This window comes from Balaenoptera borealis (assembly GCF_965194805.1).
Source record: "Balaenoptera borealis genome assembly, chromosome: 15".
NCBI lineage: Eukaryota > Metazoa > Chordata > Mammalia > Artiodactyla > Balaenopteridae > Balaenoptera > Balaenoptera borealis.
The window spans coordinates 61,118,425-61,139,995 of record NC_138871.1 but is presented as its reverse complement, the minus strand read 5'-3'; the positions used below and the strand labels follow the sequence as shown (position 1 = coordinate 61,139,995).

The window sequence follows — 21,571 nt, the reverse complement described above, 5'->3', positions numbered from 1 at the left end:
GTCACAGGCTAGATAGAGGAATCGATGGGTTTGTGGGTTTGTAGGTTTGTAGTGAACCAGGGTAAGTGCCCCAGGGGAGAAAGGTTTTTAGTCTTTGAGTGAGAGTGGGCAGGTGTGGAACCTAAGGTGGGTAGAAAATAAGTCAAAGCAGGAGAAAGCTGAAAGAGAACAAGAAGGAAAAAATTGCTCCATGAACCTATTGAAGGTTGAAAAATTGATGTATTGAGCATAATTGGATAAATGACCCCAAAAGATAGGCAGTGTTCAGAGAACAGGATGCCTATTTCAGAGGTGGAGCAGTTTTAGGTCTGACACAGCCCAGGGTGCACTCACGGGGGTGGTGGGGAAGATGAGGAGACACCCTTCTAAAAGGCTGGGATACACGGGCCATGGGAACAGTGAAGTCTCCAACAGTGGTGGCAGAACTCGGTGTGGAGACCAAGGCACCAAAGTCATAAAAAATAAAAGTAAAAGGAGAGTGACCAAGAGTTTGTTAACAGCTATAAGAAATGGTCGAGAGCAATTATCCTCTACCATTGGCTCTAACCACTCCCTCATCCTCTTCCCGAGGCCCTCAGAAATATTCTTTTAGCAAATACATTGCTGGTTATGCAGAAATGACTTCAAAACAAGTCTTCTAACAGGTTCCAGGGAGCTCTGTCTGGAAAAAGGGGAGGAGTGTGAGGTTGAGTCAGGGAAGAGAGACTAGAGAAGAGTGGTTTTGGGGTGAGCACTGAAGAGGATTCATGGTCTGAAGGGGGTACATTTTGGGCAGTGATGGAGGAAAGCATGACTGGAGGTGCTGGTTTTAGTTGGCGGGGTTTTTTTTTAAGCTAAAAGACACTGCCAGTGTCCTCTATCCATTAAAAAAGTAAATTAATTAAAGACTTAGGTGGAAGCCCTGGGAAGGAGGTAAAATGGGAGGGGTCTGTGTGTGTGTGTGTGTGTGTGTGTGTGTGTGTGTGTGTGTTGGCAGTTGGATTGGGTGGGAGTTGAAGGAATTCTGTGTGGTGCCTGAGGGCAAATATTGCTAAGCCATGATCTTAATTTTAAATCTTTTATTGTAGTTTGAGCATATTCATTTCTTTAGGCATCTAGTTGAAATAAGTCTCTCATCTACATCTACATCGTCTATAAGAAATTGGTTCCTAGATTTGGGAAATTGTTACTGAGCTCCGGTGTCTAACCACTTGTTTAACAGGCATTTATTTAGAGTCTTCTAGGTGCCAGGCACTGAGCTGGCCCTAGGATTACAAAGATAAACATGAATTATGGCTTTTTATAAGTTCTTTTAATAATGCATCACTATCATAGATTCATTAACCATATTTTCTTACAACCTTCAAAAATATTGATTTGATAGAAGGTATACTTCTAGTTGATCAGACACTACAGTAGAATCAGTGTGTTAATGTTTATGATTAAAACTATTGAAGAACTTACAGTTTTAAAAAAAATCTAGCCAACAACTACTTCCAAAATCTACCTTGTCCAGTTTTCCTCATCTGTTTATTTTAAATGTGTTACATTCCTTAAATCCTTTCTGATAGGTGCTCAGTAAGTGTCTGTTAAACACAAAAGCGCATAGGAGTACCTTACCATCTGAATTTGTTTCCACTCTTCCTAACTTCCACACTTGTTTTAAGGAAATAACACACGTGGAGTCCTATAAAACATATTACATGATTTTTAATCTTAAATATAAACTACCTGATAAGGTAGGTAGTTTGGATCTTGCAGTGGAATCTTGTCTGGATCTTACAGAGGAATCTCAGATTTCTTCAAATTCTGCTGCTAGGGCCAGGACCTCTTCCACATGTTATAGTTGAAGAAGAAAACAGTGTTATCATTAACACGCTGGTGGATCCAGTGTGTCAGCTTCTATAGAAGGGGCTCCCCTTCCTGTATCCACCACTCCAGACCAGCTGGAGGAAGAGCCTGGAAATCACTCTCCACATCACTTACGTTTTCAGAGATCTGAATCATGCCTGGTCCTAAGAAATGCACAGTTTCTTTGTAATGGTCTTCAAAAAAGTATTCCCTCATTCAACAAAAGTCTACTTCAAAGTACCTGGAGTATGAGGTTGAATGTGTGAAATCTTTTTGTGTATTTGTATTTTCTTTATAGGATAAAGATGCACAGAAAGAGGTGAAAAAAATAAACACTTCCTTGAAGAGGTAAATAAAAGAACTTGCTCTTCAACAAATCAGATGTGGTCTACTAAAATTTAAACTAATCAAAGTTGTGTTTTTTTATTATCCTTTTTTCTTTTTTGATGTAAGGGTAATGTGCTCAGATATCAAGGCAAAACCACGTTTCTGCAGAATGCATTCCACTAGTAGCACTACAAAACTAATCATGTTATTTGGAGGAATCTATTTCCTATAATGTCACTACAAAATGATCTTTAAACATGTACGGTTTATATTTTTCCTATTAAACTATAGTCTTCAGAATATTTCTTTAAATAAAATATTTAAGTCAATTCAATAAAATGAACTCAAGTGAGTGTTTTAGTGCTGCTTCAATGGTGACTTTACAAAACAGAATAATTTCATTAATGTGAATGAAAAATGGAAAAAAAGGCAAAGGACATGAACAAGTTGTTGATAGGAGAGGAAATACAAAAGGGGAAATATAACTAGTAATTTTAAAAATGTGAAGAAAATTACAATCAGATACTGTTTACCATCAAATTAGCAAGGATTTCTTTTTTTCTTTAAAGAAACGTTCAGTGCTGGCAATGATGCCATGAGGTGGACCATTCTCATACACTGCTGCTGGGAGGGCATTTTGACGCAAACATTTGGTAAAATGTATCTAGAACCTTAAAAATATATAAACTTTAATCTTGTAATTTCATTTTATGGAAATAATCTTAAAGAGAGAAAGTACACTTATGCACAAATGTTCATAACAGCATTATTTTTTACAGCAAAACACTGTGTCCAGCAGTAAGAAAGCAGTTAACCATATTTGAATAAAACTGTAATAGAATATTATTTTGACATTAAAAATAATTTCAAAAATGACATAGGGAAATGCACAGACAATCTTAAGTTCAAGTAGAACACAAATTAGTATACGCACATGATCTCAACTATATGAAAATGTGCGTAGAAAATCATCTATTAGAATACACTAAACTGGTAGTTGTTCATATTTCTGTGGAGTTGTGTTTGATTTCTAATATTTCCCAATTTTTAATAATTAAACTAAAAGGATTTTTAAATTGAACTTACCTAGCAGTGATTTATAGATCCCCCACTACCCTTTAACCAGCCTTATCCTGGAAATAGGTCAAAGCTTAAATTTACTGTTTGCTATCCCAAATGCATGGACACACACACACACTTACGCACTCAATTTCAAGCCTTGACTTAGTGATACCAGTTAATCAAACTGAGCTAGTTTCTCCCTCTTGTCTTTTATAATGGCCCATCAAGATACCTAAATCAATCCAACTGATTCTTGCCCAAACTCTGACAATTGGTCTAACACTGAAACTACTAGCTGGAAGGGACAGGAGTTTTACGGGTACCCTCATTGATACACAGTATCCACAAGGCCATGGCTACCTCGGGCTATCTCTAAACAGCTAGGTGAATGTGCAAGTCGAGACAGGTGATTCTAGCAGCAGAAAATAATGTAGAATCAACCACGTTGTAGGCTTTGTAGGAGCAGCTCATTCCAGCAGAGAGTGGTACAAAGACTTCTGCTAAGAATTATGAGAAACAGCGGGAACGCTCTTTGGTGATGGTGGGACTTGGGATCATAATTGAAACATAACAAGACCTAATCAATCTTGTTTTAACAGAATTCCCATTTGGTCCCTGTAGTCAATGTGTCTTCAGTGGACAAGCTGATGTCCCTTGATTGAGTGATCAGTTTCTGAATAAGGACTTGACCCAATAAGAATGTAACATTTCTAAAAGTTACTTGAATCTTTAAAATCTTGTTAATTTCTGACACATTGGACAGATTTTTCAGTAGGAGGTTAATGAAGGAAATCTCCCTCCTCACCATGGTAATACCATATCCCCTTCAAATTAACATCAAAGCCCTGTTCTGTGCTCCGTTCCAGGGTCACGCCTGGTCATAGCTAGTCTTCATCAAGTCATAAAATCAAAGCATCTATGTGTGATGAAGCCAGCTAAAGGAGGTTTCCACATTAAATCCACCTCCCCCTCTTTTAAAAGCTGAGTAGTGTTTTCGGATGGCAGCATTATATGTAAATTATTTCACTTACTCCAGTGAATTTCACACAAAGTGAACTACTGTGAACTCCTTCTGTAGTTGCTTCACTCACCACTCATTCTGCTGACCTGGGAGAAGACAGAATAGCTGCCGAGTGTTTCTGAAACGATTTCTCCTGGTGGGTCACCGAGGCCAAGCCAGCGGTACAGCCTGCACCACAGACAAAGTACACAAACTCCTAAACTTTCAAGAGAGTTCGCACACGGCTTTGGGAAGGGGGAGTTCCGATCCAGAACTTCTTGAATGTGTTTGATTTCAGAAGATAATAAGGTACGTGTTAAAATTTCTCATAAAACATTAAAGAAGTAACGTAGTGTTCCACTAAAATTTTAACAATTGTCATGTCCATGTAATTTGCAATGTTAGTTATCTTTCTAAGTACTGAATATCCTTCATTGTAACATGAAAATCTCTGTTGTGCCTGCAAGTTGTCAAAAAGCTTTTCATCTGATAATTTTTGCATACTTCTGAATTATAAAAAGCCGTATAAACAGGTGGATGGGACCGTAGCGACGATCTTCTAGACCAGCCTTCTCGTTTTACCGGTAAACAGTTTAATCTCTGATATCTAAGAGAACTGGTGAGTGGCTGAGCCAGGATGAGGTACCAGGTCTTGGAATCTCATGCCTTTGGAACCCATCTTTGAACCCAGGGCCCTTTCCATTTAACTGAGTGGAGTCCAATGTGTTTGGCATAGATGGAGGGGGATGGGAGGGAGGGAAAGAAGTCTGAGAATGGTAACACTTGCATGGTTCTACCTGTTCTGTTTTGCCTATGTTAGCCCATTTAATCCTCACAGCAACCCTATGAGGAGGGAACTTCTGTTATTATCCCATTTACAGATAGGGGAGCTGAAGCACAGGATATTAAATACCATGCCTAACACAGCATGAGATCTGAACTTGGGCAGTCGGCTCCAGAGTCCGAGCTGTGGTCTGAACCACCATGCAATCCTGCCAACAAATGGGGGGATGTGGGGAGTAAAAGACAGAAGGTGGAAGGAGAGCAGGGAAAAAAAGAAGGAAGGGAAAGGCAGAAATGGTATAAAAATGGGGCGGGGGGGTGGGTAGAGAGGGATAGTAAGGAAAGAAGGAAAAGAAGAGAGCAAAGAAAAATCTTTCCTTGTGTTTTTGGATATTGATACCCATTTTCTGGTTTCACATCATAAATTCCCAACAACCTGTTGTGTATCTTGCCTTGTATTAAATCTGCTTTTATATTTCCACCTTCTCCCCCCAAGATAAGGAAAGAGAATAAAGGGAGGATGGTGAAACCTGTTGTAAATGACTTGTTCCACTTGATCTGTGTGTGTAGGGAGAACCTCATTATGGACTATATGACCTACTGATTGGGCAATTAACAAGAATATTTCACTGCACAAGTAAAGACAAGGTCACATTTTAGAACCAAATATAGTTAATATCTTGATGTTCTATGATTTTTGCAGCTCCCAAACCTATATTTTGCTCTAGATGCCTAAAGTCAAATCATACGTTTTAAAAATAGCTTTATTGAGGTATAATTGACATACAAAAAATGTACAAAGTGTACAATTTGATATGTTTTGAGATATATGTATATATTTCCATGAAACTATCACCACAAATAAACAGCAAAGTTTGCCCCTTTGCAACCCCTTCCTCCTGACTCTCCCTGCACCTCCCATCTCCAACCACAGGTCTGTTTTCTGTTACTAGCAATTGCATTTTCTAGACTTTTATATAATTGGATTGTACATTATGCACTTTCTTTTTTGTCTGATTTCTTGCACTCAACATAATTATTTTGAGATTCATTCATGTCATAGTGTGTAATAATAATTCATTCCTTTTTATTGCTGAGGGGTGTTTTATTACATACGCCACAGTTTTTTTTTTCCTCCATTCACCTGTTAATGAACATTTGGGCAGTTTCCAGTATTTGATAATTACAAATAAATATATGAGTAGTCATATAAATTATTCAAATTGACATACGCTTTCATTTCTCTTGGATAGATACTTAGGAGTAGAATGGCTGAATTATATAGTTGATTTATGTCTAGTATTTTTAAAAACTGTCAAAACTGTTTTCCAAAGTATGATTTTACATTCTCACCAGCAGTGTATGAGAGTTCCACTTTCTCCACCTTCTTAACAACACTTGTTATGGTCGGTCTTTTTTTTTTTTTTTAATTGAAGTATAGTTGATTTACAACATTGTATTAGTTTCAGATGTACAGCAAAGTGATTCAGTTACATATTTTTTGTTATAGGTTATTACAAGATATTGAATGTAGTTCTCTGTTATACAATAAAGTCAGTCTTTTTCATTTTAGCTGCTAGTCTATGTGTGTAGTGATATCTACTTGGGATTTTAATTTGCATTTCCCTAATGACAAATTACATTGAGCATTTTTTCATGTGCTTATTTGACATTCATATATCTTCTTTGGTGAAGTCTCCATTCAACTTTTTTGCCCATTATTTTAATTGAGATACTTGTTTTCTTTTTTGTTGAATTTTGAGAATTCTTTATATATTCTGGATAGAAGTCTTTTATCAGATGTGTAATTTGCCAATGTTTTCTTTCCATGTGGCTTGTCTTCCCTAACAGTGTGTTCCACAGGACAAATGTTTTTCATTTTGATAAAACAATTCATACGTTCACGTATCTTGTTCTTGGTGCTGTATCTAAATATTTTGCCTAATCCAAGGTCATAAAGATTTTCTCCTATATTTTCTTAGAAAAGTGTTATAATTTTTGGTTTTACATTTAAATCTGTGGCCCATTCTAGGTTAATTTTTGTATATGGTCTGAGTTATGGATTGAAGTTCATTTGTTGTGTGTATGGATATACAGTTGTCCCAGCACCATCTGCTGAAAAGGGTATCGTTTCTCCACTGACTTGCCTTTGCACCTTTGTCAAATCAGTTTTCCATATATATGTGGGTCTATTTATGTACTTTCTATTTTCTTCCATTGATCTATTATCAGTAATAATGCCAATACCACACTCTGTTGGTTACTTTAGTTTCCTACTGTCTTGAAATCAGATATTCCTCCAGGCGTGTTCCTTTGCTAACTCCTCTTGGCTATTCTAAGTTCTTTGCATTTGCATATGAATTTTAGAATCAGTTTTTAAATTTCTACCATAAAAAATCTAGATGGGATTTTGATTGACATTGTGTTGATTAATTTGTCTCCTCAACTCAAGGAGATGGTGGGACTCCTTTATGGCTTCCCTGCTGTGCACCGTTGCCTGGAAACTCTCTCCAGACAGTGACCTGGGGCAATTGTAGGGCTTAACTTTGTTCATTACCTGTCTCTCAGGGATCACTGTCCTTTCTTTCCTGCTGACCAATATCTTGAAAACAATTGATTCATATACACTGTCAATGGTTTGGATTTTGAAAGACAGAAATTGTAATTTGGAGAGTTGTAACTGCGGCACTTTCCAGTCCCATAAACCATGATTTTGCATGTAGCAAACTCTATCATATTGAGTTTAGTTTTTTAAACAAGTTTCTGTAATATTCAAATATATCCATTCTATAAAATAAAGCAAGTTGAGCAGTTGCACTATGAAATTAACTACTTAATTGGACTTTGGTTAGAACTCTGAGATAATTTTTTTGTTTGTTTTTATATAGCATTCTTAAATTTTGGCCAATAAAGTTTGCATATGGAGAATTAAAGTATATCTCTCCTCCTTCTTAAATACTTTGTATTGCCATATCCTAACTAATTTAAATTGGGAAACCTGATTGGGAAAATAGTCTGCTGAAACTTACAGGTAGAAATGGCATTACATACTGTGCCTCTGGCAGAGCCCTCATTGCACAGCCCCTTCCAATCTGGCAGACTGTGGTGTAGTGTGGAAATCGTCTGGCGCCTAACACTGTCTGTCCTAATTTTTAAAAGGTTCCAGTCATGAAGATAGTGATTTTCCAGCCAAGCTACCAATTCAGTTATTTATTTTGTCTCTTTGCTTGAAATGCATTTTATTTCCTTAATGTTCTTCAGTCCTAGGAGCTCAGGGTACCCAGCAGTCGTAATTAATCACATGTATATTGAGCTAACATGGAGTCATCCAAGGACTGATCCAAGTTTGTGAGCCTCAAGCTTATACAATTTGGAGTATTGGTTAAGAAAAAGAATACAAAATTAGGTATGAAAGTAACTTTATTTAGAATGAGAGACATCACAACCCATTATAAAGTTTTAAAAGCTGACAAATGCCACAAATATTACAAAATCGAGAAAAATAACATATCATTATTACTTATTAACTCTGAGGCACACCTCTAGGATACTTTTTTCCTATGTTTTCTCACATACTCTTTGTTTACTTCATCTTAAGATGTTAATTTTTTAAACGTCATTTTCTATAGAGAGGATATAGGATAGATACATTGGTCTTTCCCCTAGCATGATGGATTGACATTTAGTTTTCATTTCGAATGGTTTAGAAAAGCTCCTCTCAGCCTCGCTTGCTGTTCCTGATGGCGGGCGGTGGCTTCCTCGGCTGCGCTGCTTCCCCAGGGCGAGTGAGCCTCGGGAGAACCCCAGCCCCCGGAGCACAGCGAGCCAGGCCGGGCGGCCCTGCTGCAGCGGCTGGTCCAGCTCTGCCCCGCCTCGTCGCCTCCAGTTCCCAGCCACGTCACACCCCAGCCGTGAGGAGGTCCCAGAAAGCCTGGAGGCCCGGGTCGTGGTGGGCCCTGAGCAGGGGACCAAGCAGCACCTTGTTCACGTCCTTCTCTTCGGAGTCCAAGTCAGGGTCTAAAGCTCAGTGCAGGCCCCAGGAGCGAGCTGTCACTGGGGCCACTGATGTGGAGGCTGGAAGCTGCCCACTGACCATCCTGCCCACCACATCCACTACAGGCTGAGCGGCTCTTCACGCCTTCCTGTGCAGGGGCTGGGCTGCTCTTAGGGGGCGGGGAAGGACAAGGAGCAGGAGGGGGTGGGCATTAAAGCCAGGCAAGTGATTGCCCTGCGTAAGAGCAGACTAATACCAGTATCTCGCCATATTCTTCCAACTGCCTACAGCATAAAAGCCAGAGTCTTCAGCCAGGCCTTCAAGAAGGCCCTGTTGACCCCCTGCTCCCACCTAGTCTGTCTTTCCAGCAGGCCTCCCTCACCCCTCACCGCATACATGCACTGTGTTCCAGCCAGACTGGACTGATTGTTGCTCAGACCTGCCTGGTGCTCTTCTGCCCTCTGGCTTGGGATTTTCCATCCTCTAGGGCCACCTTCCCTCCCCCGTGGCCACTTGTGGAAATCTCCCCCCGCCACTCCAGACCTGGCTCAAGTGATGGAAGTTCTGCCACCAAACCTTCCTGAGCCACATGACTAGATGTGCTCTCTCCCTCCTCAAAATAGCAGGGCACTTTTGGGGTTCTTTCTTAGCCCAACCATCAGATCTTCAGCCAGGCGAGGCAAGGACCGTCCATCACTCACCTTCGCGTTGCCTGTCTAGCTGTAGGGACTCGCGTAACAAGTGTTCAGCTAAATCAAACACCTCAAGAAAGAGAAAAACACTTCTCATATTCCCAAGGTTCCCAAAAGAGAAAACGGAGAGTCATTTCTATCCTCAGATGTGATGTGACAGGGAGAGAGCAGAGAAGGAGAGAGAGGAGAAGTGAGCAAAGGGAAGGGAGAGGCAGAGCAGGAGCTGGAGAAGCCCGGCAGGTCAGGGGCCAGACCAGAGACAGCAAGCCTGAGGCAATGCGAAGACCAGCCCTTCCACTGCCAATTCAAGATGCTCTCTTACTCGCCTAAAAGCAATACAGACGTCTTTTTTTAATTTTAATTATCTTGTTGACAAAGCCTTCCTTCAATGAAATACAGACCACATACTAGGGTTAGTCATTGTGACATTTCTATGACTCAATTACTTTTTTTATTTTGAAATTTTAATTTTATTCCATTTCTAGACTTTAGTTTTCAGTCTATTGTTTTAGCAATAAAGTAACTCCTGCAATACTCTAGTGTGAAGCTTAAAATGATTTAAAAGCCCATCCCTGACAACCTGGTAGTGGTGAGTATTGCTTTTGGGGGATACTTAGCCCTTGCGCTCATTGTTAACAGATTGGAAAATAAAAAGATAACCGAAGATTCTTATTGCTTTAGAGACCTGGTCCTACAACGTATACGTATAGTGACAGCACATATATCATGTTTATAACATTTTAAAAGTTTTCTTTTAAATGCCAAATAAAGCCCACTTTATATTCATATTAAACTTTTAATTTTTCTAAGTGTTACCATGCCTAATATTTCAATGAACGCTTTTTACTTGCTGAGACGGGTTGAGAAAGTGCTGCCATCCTTCTCTGACCATCGAGGGGACTGGAACAAAGGTTAGATTTGCTAGAGGTCACATACCTAGCTCATGAGAGAGCAGGGACCCGACCCCGGTGTCCTGACTCCCAGCCCGCGACCTGTGCAATGAAGAAAGAAATCATATTCGGAGCCATACAATCAATCTTAAACCATGTAAGATTTAATGTCCTTCAGGAACTAACTCTTTGTTTCCTTTTCTTTCGTTTTCATTTACCTAAAAAGTGCTTAAGGCAGCTAAAAAGCTAGACTTCTACCAACAAAGATAGACTTCTTGAAATTTGTATAATCGTTAACTTAGCCAACATTATACATGTGTCTCCCACAGTGGGGGAAATGGTTCATTGGACGGGAAAACAGTGTTTAAGATGGGCTTTGGAGGGCTTCCCTGGTGGCGCAGTGGTTAAGAATCCGCCTGCCAATGCAGGGGACACAGGTTCGAGCCCTGGTCCGGGAAGATCCCACATGCCGCGGAGCAACTAAGCCCGTGTGCCACAACTACTGAGCCTGCGCTCCAGAGCCCGTGAACCACAACTACTGAAGCCCATGTGCCACAACTACTGAAGCCTGCGCGCCTAGAGACTGTGCTCCGCAACCAGAGAATCCACCGCAATGAGAAGCCCGCTCACCGCAACTAGAGAAAGCCCGCGCGCAGCAACGAAGACCCAATAAATAAATAAATAAATAAATAAATAAATAAATAAGATGGGCTTTGGATAGGGAGTTTAGGATCTGTACAAGACAAATTCATGGGAATGTCCTGGAAAGGTGCCTTTAGGGTACAATTTACTTACATCTGGTTGTGGTAATTTCTCCAAAAGATGTTGCTCATAGTCATACTTTGTTTCCCTTTTAATTTTGTTTTAATTATGTGAATTTCCACTGTTCCATAACTATAATTTGTTTCATAACATATTTAATGGAGATTATGATCTATCTCACAGTTGCAAATCCCCCCAAAACATGGACTGCTTTATTTGGCTCACCGAGTTGGCCAAAAAATTGCAGTGTGAGGGGAATGTTTATTTGGATTTTCCCTTACTCAGCTAGGTACGGTCAACACTGGGCTTCTTTACAAAGGAGACAGCTTGCTGGGGCTGTGGAAGCGAGAGCTGCACATCCCCTCCTGAGCTGTCTCCCCCGTCTCGGGCTGGACATGCTCTCAGAGCAGGGACCCTCCTTGGGACACATGGGCCCCGGGAGGAATGCTCTCCTGAACACAGTTAGCTAGACCCCAACTGAAGTTCTTGATCAAGAGAGGAGCCAGTGAATTGAGTCAGGTCTCAAAAGAATCATCCAAGCAAGCAGACTGTGCACCACATCTGCCAGCCTATGCGTCAGCCTCAGTCCTTTATTGAGGTATAAATTACACACAACCAAATGCAACCATTTCAAGTGTACAGTTCGATGAGTTTAGACCAAGGTTTATGCCAGTGTCACCCCTACCACAATCAAGGTATAAAATATGTGCATCACTCCAGAAAGTTCCCTCGTGTCCCTTCCCACTCAATCTCCCACCTGCACCCCAGGGTCAGGCAACCACAGATCTGCTTTCTGTCACTATAGGTTACTTGTTTTTAACACTTAATGAATAAATGAGCTCATTCTTTCACTGAGCACAGTTTGGAGATTCATCTATTTTTATTGGGTATATCAATGGTTCATTCCACTTTGTTGCTGTAATATTGCATAGCTGGAATGTGCAACAAATTGTTTATCAATTCACCTGTTTGGGGTTGTTTGCAGTTTGGGGTTATTATGAATGAAGCTGATATGGCTATTCAGGTACAAGTCCTTCTAAGGACATGTTTTTATTTGGAGGGTGGGGTAAAAACCTAGAAGAGGAATTGTTGTGTCACTTGGTAAGTGTATGTTAGCTTTACAGGGAAGTGCCGTGCTGTTTTTAGGACAGTTGCACCATTTTGCATTCCCATCAGAAATGTCTGAGAGATCCACTTCTCCATATCCTCACCAACACTTGTCATGGTCTGTCTCAGTCTTTAATTTTAGCCATTCTGATGGATGTGTAGTGGCATCTCATTGTGGTTTTAATTATGACTAATGATTTGAGCATCATTTCATGTGCTCATTGGGTGTCTTCCTTCCGTGATTCAATTGCTCTGACTAGTTCCATGACACTAAATTCAATAATCCCACAGCCAAAAGCGTCCTTGTCAGTTGCTGGCAAGTTGTTACTTTTTCTTTCTTGCCTTAACATGGGCAGTACATTAAAAAAAATCTGACAGAAGCTCTGATTTCCCCCCTGTCCCATGGTGAGATCATCCAAACAGATCTTCAGACATCCCCAGCATCCAAAGTTGAGCAGGTAGATTTGAGCCTATGGCATTGGAACATTGCTGGGAAAAGGGAGCTGTAAACCACGTGTCCTTCCCTCTTCCTCCCTTGCTATTCTCCACTTATAGGAGTCCCTCTTGATACAATCCCAATGACCAGTCCTGAGTTCTCTGACCTCTCACAACACAGTCTATGCTACTTATATTGTCATTCATTTTGATATTTCTTTGAATTTTTAACTACTCCATATGCACATGTATTCATTCTCTAAATACATTAAAAGACACCTCATCTTATCTTGCGTCTGTGTTTCCATGGTGCTCAATAAATCCTTTTAAAGGTAAATTAAATTTGCAAGAGGGGGAGAGACAGAGACAGAGATTGAATTTAGTCGATTTCAGAGTAGTCATTTCATGTGAACCCAAACTTTTCATCTCTAAGACTTTACAAGATTCCTCCCCACCCACTCCCTACTCTTGTTGACAATGTAAAACAAACCACAGTTAGCCTGGGAATTATCTTTACGAAATAAATCAGCATATTGTTTTGAGTTTTTGCCCTGCATGTATTAATTTTAAAAGAACACATGTCTTGGTTCAGTAAAAATTTGCAGAAAGCCAGACATCCCATAAAAAGAATTTGTTGCTTGGGATGTTTATCCCTCCAGCTATCTTTTCCCTTTTTATGACTACAGAGAACACTGGTGTTTCTTTACTTTTCAGAATTATCTACTCAGGAAGACTTCTGGCAGCGGCCCTGACAGGAAGTCCCACTGCGCTGAAGCAGTGGGTCTTTATGAGGACTGGTTCCTTCCCGCCCTTTGACTGGTCTGCCCATAGGTGTGTCAACTCCCACCCTGCCTCTGCCAGAAAGAGGATCTTTCAGTCGGGACACTCTACCTGTGCCAGGTGTGATCTGGAGAGGCTGGACCCAGGCCACACTGACTCACGCTCCATTCCTGCCTCTGTCATACTGTGGTGCCTACATGATGGGGAGTTGGGGGCCTGGGGGAACCCAGCATACAGCTGCTTCACTACAACTGTCTTACACAGTGGAGGACATTCAGAGGGCCACAAAGATCAAACTTTTTCGGAGGAGAACTAAAGCCTTCTAATGACTGAGCCTCAGTTAACCAGTCTTCTATCAACCAATAAGATAATCAGTATTCATACTGATGATCCTTAAAGCCTTCAAGATCCAGAAGTGCCTTCTGCATTAAAAAGGAAAGAGTTCATCATATGTGGTAAATGTTAATATTTTAATATAAGTTATTTTATTATAATCTTCTAAACCCATTGGTCTCCAAACTCTTTGCATGCTTGAATTAGCTTTTAAAAATTGGCATCTCCCAATATATTTACATTTATTTATGTATAAATTTTATATATATATATATACACACACATACATATATATATATACACACACATATATATTCTACTAAAATGTTCATGATAAAGCACACAACATGTAGAACATTTTAAAGGGTGAGATTACCTCCTTTCTTGATTAAAAAAGAAATTCTTAGCAAAGTATAAATAAAGGGGTACTTTTTTTTTTAAAGGAACTCCTTTATTTACTTATTTATTTATTTATTTATTTTTGGCTGTGTTGGGTCTTCGTTTCTGTGCGAGGGCTTTCTCTAGTTGCGGCAAGTGGGGGCCACTCTTCATCGCGGTGCGCGGGCCTCTCACTATCGCGGCCTTTCTTGTTGTGGAGCACAGGCTCCAGACGCGCAGGCTCAGTAGTTGTGGCTCACGGGCCCAGTTGCTCCGCGGCATGTGGGATCTTCCCAGACCAGGGCTCGAACCCGTGTCCCCTGCATTGGCAGGCAGATTCTCAACCACTGCGCCACCAGGGAAGCCCAAAGGAGTATTTTCTTAAAAGGATAAAATATATTTATCTGAGCACATTATGCTTTTAACACAGAATTTAGAATGATTTGCACTGAAGTCACGACCAAATAAGGATGACTTCACTATTATTACTTAATATTGTTTTGGAAGTACTAGCTCTAATTAGAAAAGACACTTCAACTACAATGGAACATTTGAAACTAATATATTAACAGGGCTAATAAATATCATTATTTATGTAGGTATATAAACTTGCATGCATGAAAAAACCTGAGAGAATTAACTTCAAAACTATTTTCAACAATAAGAGAATTTACTGAGATAGTGCAGTAAAAAATTAATGTGTAGAAATCAATAACCATTACAAACACAAATAACAGCCAGTTAGAATATGTAATAGAAAGTAATACCTCCTTTACCATAATCACAAAACAAAATAAAAAATCTAGCAGTAAACCTAAGTTTCATGCCTGATAGATAAGCAGAAATCTAAGAATTCCGAGGGTTTGAACAAATAGAAAGACATAGTGTATTTTGACTAAGAAGACAGCATACTAAAAGTTAGCAAAAGTTCCTCAGTTAATCTATAAAGTTAGTGTAATTCCAATTAAAGTACTAAAAAGATTCTTTATTGTGTTCTAAGATTCAAATGGAAAAACAGCATGCATCCTTGTGGAAATTCTGAAAAAGTCAAGTGAGGAAGGGCAACTGTACCACCCAGATATGAAAAAAATGTACTCTAAATCTATAATAATTAAAGTGGTATTGTGAATAAATAGATGAACAGATCAGTGAAACAGAATATAAATATCATAAATACATCCAAATACACATGCAAATTTAATATGTGATAAAAGTGGTGTGTAAAATGGATCGTTCAAACATGAACCCCTGGCCATCAACAGATGAATGGATAAAGAAGACATGAGATACATATAACACAATACTACTCAGCCATAAAAAAAAAAAAGATGAAATCTTGCCATCTGTGGCAGCATGGATGGACCTTGAGGGTATTATGCTAAGTGAAATAAGTCAGAGAAAGACAAATACCATATTATTTCACTCATATGTTGAATATTAAAAAACTTATAAACAAACAAAAACAAAATAAAACCAAACAAAAAACAAACATGTAGATACAGAGAACAGAGTAGTGGTTACCAGAGGGGAAGGGGCAGCGGGAGGGAAGGGCAAAATGGGTGAAAAGGATCAACTGTATGGTGATGGATGGGAAATAAATTTTTGGTGGTGAGCACATGATAGGGGTATCAATAGAAATATTATGTTATAAATCAATGTTACCTCAATTAGAAAAAAACAATGAGCCCCTGGAAGAAAAAGAAGGGTGGGAAGCTAGGCTGTAAAATTGAGCGGCTGTTTTAGATCTAGTTTAACCAGCAGGGGGCAGCAGCATCTTGAGATCTGTCCTCACACGGCACCATGATGCTCAGACCCACTTCAGGGCACCAACCCTGTTACATGGAGGGTTACCGTCCAAGTGTGCACAGCTGTGTCTGGAGCTACGCACAGTAACTCCTCATGAAAGGTCCATACACTCTGAATACCACAGCAGGGAAAGGTATGCCAACCAGGAAGGAAACCCAGGCTCAGAATTTAAAAGGATAGGTAGCAAAAGAGAGGAAAAGGGAGGGAGAGAATAGCCTAGCTGGGCACACACCCAGGGGACCCTTGTCGATGGAACCAACTTGAAGATAAAGAGGTGCCTATGCTAGACAACCATGGAGATCTCATCACGGAGAGATCTGATGTGTCACCCTGGACCATCCATCACCTACAAGACATCCATGCCAGGAGCCCAGTGTGGCTCCTGTGTGTGATCTTGATCAAGATAAGTCTCCCTGCTGTGCCCAGCTCATAGGGTTCACATAAGAAGGACGTAAAATGACAAATGTGGGTATACTTTGCAAACTTTGATCAGAGGTAATTGTTCACTTTGAGTTGAGTCTTACTTGTAACGTGCACTCACCTCGCTGCTGTCACCTCTTATTTCCAAAGGAGCCGCAGACCATGTGGACCCAGCAAGAATCCAGATACCCTCCCCCAGAGGAAGTGAAGGTTAAGAGCCATGGAATAATCGGCATCATATTACTGCTGTCCAAATGCAGGTCCTGGGAAGGAGCGTTTACCCTGAGAGCCCCCTGCTTCATTTGCCTTGATCTTGGCAGGCAGCAAGGCGTCCCATGGAACTTAATGAAAGACACGGAGCTCAAGCCAGAACAGGGCAGGAGCGAGGGCTTTCCTGGATGCGGAGCGCACATCAAAGCGCTCTTCTGTGCTGACATATGTAACTCTTTAGCGGTCTGATAACACACACACACAGACAGACTCTCAGGTTCCTGTGGGGAGAAAACAGAGCCAGAAAGATGTGCTGTACTGAGCTGACACATGCGGTGCTCTTTCTGCAAAAGTCTGAAGGGAAAGCAACTAGGCCAAATATCCACCGTGCTGACCGCAGTGCAAGGACAACCAGGGCTGCCTCAGGGATCCTGGTGGCTTTCTTATCTATTTCTAGAGAAAGAGTAGGAAGGGGTCAAGCACACAGCACATGGAAAAGGCACTGCTTTATCACTAGAGTTCATTTATTTCCCAGAAATGTAGGCTTTTGGGAAAGGTGGCAGGAGAGAGAAAAAAATCCTGGATTCAGACTCAGATTCAAATCCAGACCTTACTACGTGCCTGAACTTGGGCAAGTGACTTAAGCTCTCCGAGCCCTAGTTTCTTTGTTGTAAAATGGTGATAAAAATTCCTACTCTGCAGGATTTTGTTATGAAGATTAAATAAATGTGCTTAAAATAACGAGCCTGTAGAAATGGAGAATATTTCTCAGCTTCCCTCCTGGAGGGACAGAGAATCTTCTGGCTCTTTATATCCTGCCTAGACGTTTCCACATTGCTTTCTCTCCCCACATCCCTGCAGCGCCACTGATACTGCTCACATATAAGAATTTGGTAAGTGCTGGCTGACGATTCTGGTTGTTTAGTGACTGTCTCCAGAGCAGGCCCCACCATGAGCTCCCTGCCCAGAATCCCAGAAGTGCGTGGCAACATCCAAGGAACTTCTCGTCAGTCCTGGGAGAGGAGCTTTCATTCCTGCACATGTTTTATTGCCCGATGCTGTGCTGCACACACACTGAATGGTGAACACGTGCCAGTTTTCTTGGCTTCACTGGGTCTTACGACATAGTTCCCAACCCGGGTGAGACTTTCCTGAATTCACATTTTTTTATCTGGTGGTATTTTCTGTTTCCCATTGGGTCTGGAGAGCTTGGCAGAAACTCAAGGAGGAAATCCCACAAACTGCTCGCAGAAGATACTGTGTGAAATTCTTCGCACCCCTTGGCTCTTTTAATCCTCCCGCAGGGTCATTATGCCCATTTTACAGGTGATGAGACACAAGTGCCCTGAGGTTAAATATCTCACACAGTGTGACAGGGCTAGTGACCGCCCCAGCTGAGGGTCATGTCCAGCACTTTCAGGAGATGGTGAGAGAATGAGAATTTTAAGAAAATATAAAAATGCAATACTTTCAGGTGTTTGTAAGCTTCAGAAGCCTCTGGAACCTGGCAGTTGTTGACTTTCTTGCAAGCCTGACGGTCAATGACTCTCCCTGCCTCCCTTCCCTCTTCCCATCTCTACTCTCGCTCGACCCCTTCTTCTCCTTCTTCCATTTCTTCCCCCAGTTGGACCCTCCCAAGCCCAGGGGAGCACCTTGGGGACTTCCAGCTGGAGGGTCTCGTGTTAGTGGCGGGCACCCGTCAGCAGCGCCAGGAGCATCGGGTGAGGCAAGGCAGCTGCTAATTCTAGTCTTCCTTTGCACAAGGCTCTCTGCCCTCCTCTCCCTTGGGGTGTTTTCTGTTTCTCCCAACAATCAAATAAGCTGAGTTCCATGTTACCCATTCAGTGGTCTTGGTACGTGGGGGAAAGAGCCAAGGAGAAAACTGAAACCCGTGTTGTATACACTGTTTTCTGGGAAATTCGGGACCGTCTCCTGCATGGTGCAGGGCTGGTTACCACTGTCTGGGCCGCGGGGCCATCTGAGCCTTTAGTGTAAGAGCCTCAGCGTTTGGGGGCAGGGTGTGTGTCCTTCTTTCATCTTCCTGAGCTGTGGTACAGCCAAGTAGAAGCCACACATCTTTGTAACCACAGCATCTATCGATAGAATAAAACCTGCCACATAGCAGGCACCCAGTAAAAGTCTTCTGGAGTCAGTATGGAAGGTGAGTTGATTACACTGGGTGCTTCTCAGAAGCCCATAGGGTTGGGACCAACGGGTACATCATGGACAGGTAGGAGAAGAGATAACTTGGTGTCCCCTGATCTGGAGTCCACACCCAAGGACATTTCTTGGCATCTCTCATACCAGCCCTGCCCTGAGAGGTTCTGCCCCTCCTCAGCACTAGGAGCGCCAGGCCCATGTTTCCCATTAAGGTAAGCCCCCTGGATGCCAAACAGGGCGTGGAGTTCCTTTGTGCTCAGCTTTGACTTGAGTTTCGTGATGATGAAAATAATTATACTTTTTAAGCAACTGTTAAAAGCCAGATGCTATTCAATACTTCATATATATCATTTTAATCTTGCAAAGGACAATCTTCACTTTAGAGCTGCGTTTTAGGATTTTAGTCATTGGAATTGTTCTTATTTTGCAAATGGGAAAACTATTGCCCAGAGAGGCTAATTAACTGGCCTAAGCTCACACAGCTAGAGAATCACAGAACTTTGATTTTAACTCAGGCCTGTCTGCTTTCAAAGTCCATTGATTGGCCATGGATGGAGGCTGACATGAGTCTTTCAAGTTTTTCCTGAGCACCCATGGGGGCACTGCATTTTCTTACTTCTTTGTTGGAAGCCCCGACTTCCTTTACTAAGAGGCACAGTCCCTACTATCTACACACCCTGCTCCTCTGATATATCATTTCCATTTTGATGGAAACATTCACCCTCCCTTTCACTCCTATTGTTAACTAGAAGGTCCAGCCTCCACTCAGGGAGGAATTAGGTTTGAGGCCAGATGAGGGAAGATGCCTCTTCCTTCTTTACCAGAAAATCATCCTGTGTCTGCATCTCAACCATGGGTTCCCTGAGGGTTCAGGAAGAACAGCAAGAAAGGATGCTGGGCTGGTCCTGCCTTCCCATGGGCTTAACGTCTCCATTGTCACCATCTGCCCCAGGATGCTAAAGATCAGGCCTTGCTGTGAGGATTAAATGGAACAAGGGACACGAGGGTGCCCAGCACAGTGTCTGATCACACACACTGCAATCCCTACTTGCCCCCTCCTCCCACTTCTAGCATCTCTGTCTCTCTGCTGGACCATCCTACCATCCTCCCCGCAGGCTCCCCTCTCTTCAATGCAGAATAATGTTCCAAGCAGGAGGAAGACCCCTGGGCTCTGGCACACAGTGGACAAACAGAAAGAAGCAGGCTTTTTTTCTTTCTTTTTCCTGTTTCTCTCTTTTTATTTTTTTTTTCTTTCTTTCTTTCTTTTTTTTTTTTTTTTTGGCCACGCCATGCAGCTTGCAGGATTTTAGTTCTCCAACCAGGGATTGAACCCAGGCTGCTGCAGTGAAAGTGCCAAGTCCTAACCACTGGACCACCAGGGAATTCCCAAGAAGCAGTTTCAATTTGGGGGAAAGGCTATGTGGGCTGGGAAGACGGAGAATGCCAGGCCTAAAGCCCAGGGATGGGAAGGCAATGGTAGGAAGATTCAGGATCTAGTTTTTTCACTGCATATGAATGACTGTGTGTGTGTGTTTGTGTGTAAGTGTGAGATTCAGGTGGGGGTGGGTGGGAAGAGAGAGGGAGAGAAATAATAGCTATAATTAATAGTCATCATTTTTGAACACCTATAATCTAGGTCTAGGCTTGAGTTCTGGCCCATTAATAACCATCCATGTGACCTTGAACCAGTCATTAAACTCACTAGGCCTGTATGATCTTATGCTTTACTGTTGTGAGAGAGGTATTATTATTCTGTGCTAATGAACAGACTGGTTGAAGTCACACAGCTATTGTGACCACTATGATTACATACTATGTCCCAAGCTTCATAATGAGCATCTTTTATGTACATTACTTAATTTCTTACTACATTACTTAATTTTCACAAAAATGCAAGAAAATGTTAATAGTCCCATTTTACTTGTTAAAAAATATAGAGGTTTAGAGATATTAAGTAATTTGTCCAAGATCTCATATCAAATGAGCAGAAGACTTAAGGTGGAAAATGGAACAAATTATAATACCAGAGAATAATAATAGCATCCATTATTTATATGCCTTGTGTAGTTGGCCTTGCAGTAAGCCATTTACATGCATTTTCTCACTTTGGCAATTATGAGTAAAGCTGCCATCAATACTCGTGTGCAGGTTTTTATGTAGACATAAGTTTTTGGACTTCCCTGGTAGCTCAGTGGTTAAGAATCCGCCTGCCAATGCAGGAGACATGGGTTCAAGCCATGGTCCAGAAAGATGCCACATGCCGCAGAGCACCTAAGCCCGTGCGCCACAACTACTGAAGCCCAAGCACCTAGAGCCCGCGAGCCACAACGAGAAGCCACGACAATGAGAAGCCCACGCACTGCAACAAAGAGTAGCCCCCGCTCACCACAACTAGAGAAAGCCCTCGCACAGCAACGAAGACCCAATGCAGCCAAAAATAAAATATAAATAAATAAATTTATTAATAAAAAGTTTTCAACTCATTTGGATAAACAGCTAGGCATGTGGTTGCTGATCACGTGATTAAGAAGACAGTTTGATAAGAAACTGATGAACTGTCTTCTCAAGTGGCTGCACCATTTTGCATTCCTACCAGCAAAGA

General features: G+C 41.4%; 1 protein-coding gene across 2 annotated transcripts in view; it reads left to right on the top strand.

Annotated features, from left to right (window-relative positions):
* The window catches only part of RMDN2 (regulator of microtubule dynamics 2), a 93,988-nt gene extending 72,983 nt beyond the window's left edge, over window positions 1-21,005 (top strand). The window contains exons 11-12 of one of the 2 annotated variants that reach the window (XM_082356086.1): window positions 2,129-2,178; window positions 13,597-21,005. In XM_082356086.1, the coding sequence (XP_082212212.1) occupies window positions 2,129-2,178; window positions 13,597-13,978 (432 nt within the window). In that variant the 3' untranslated portion in view covers window positions 13,979-21,005. The remainder of the gene's footprint in view (window positions 1-2,128; window positions 2,179-13,596) is intronic. The other variant, XM_082356087.1, reaches the window with a different exon arrangement.
* Window positions 21,006-21,571: the final 566 nt, after the last annotated feature.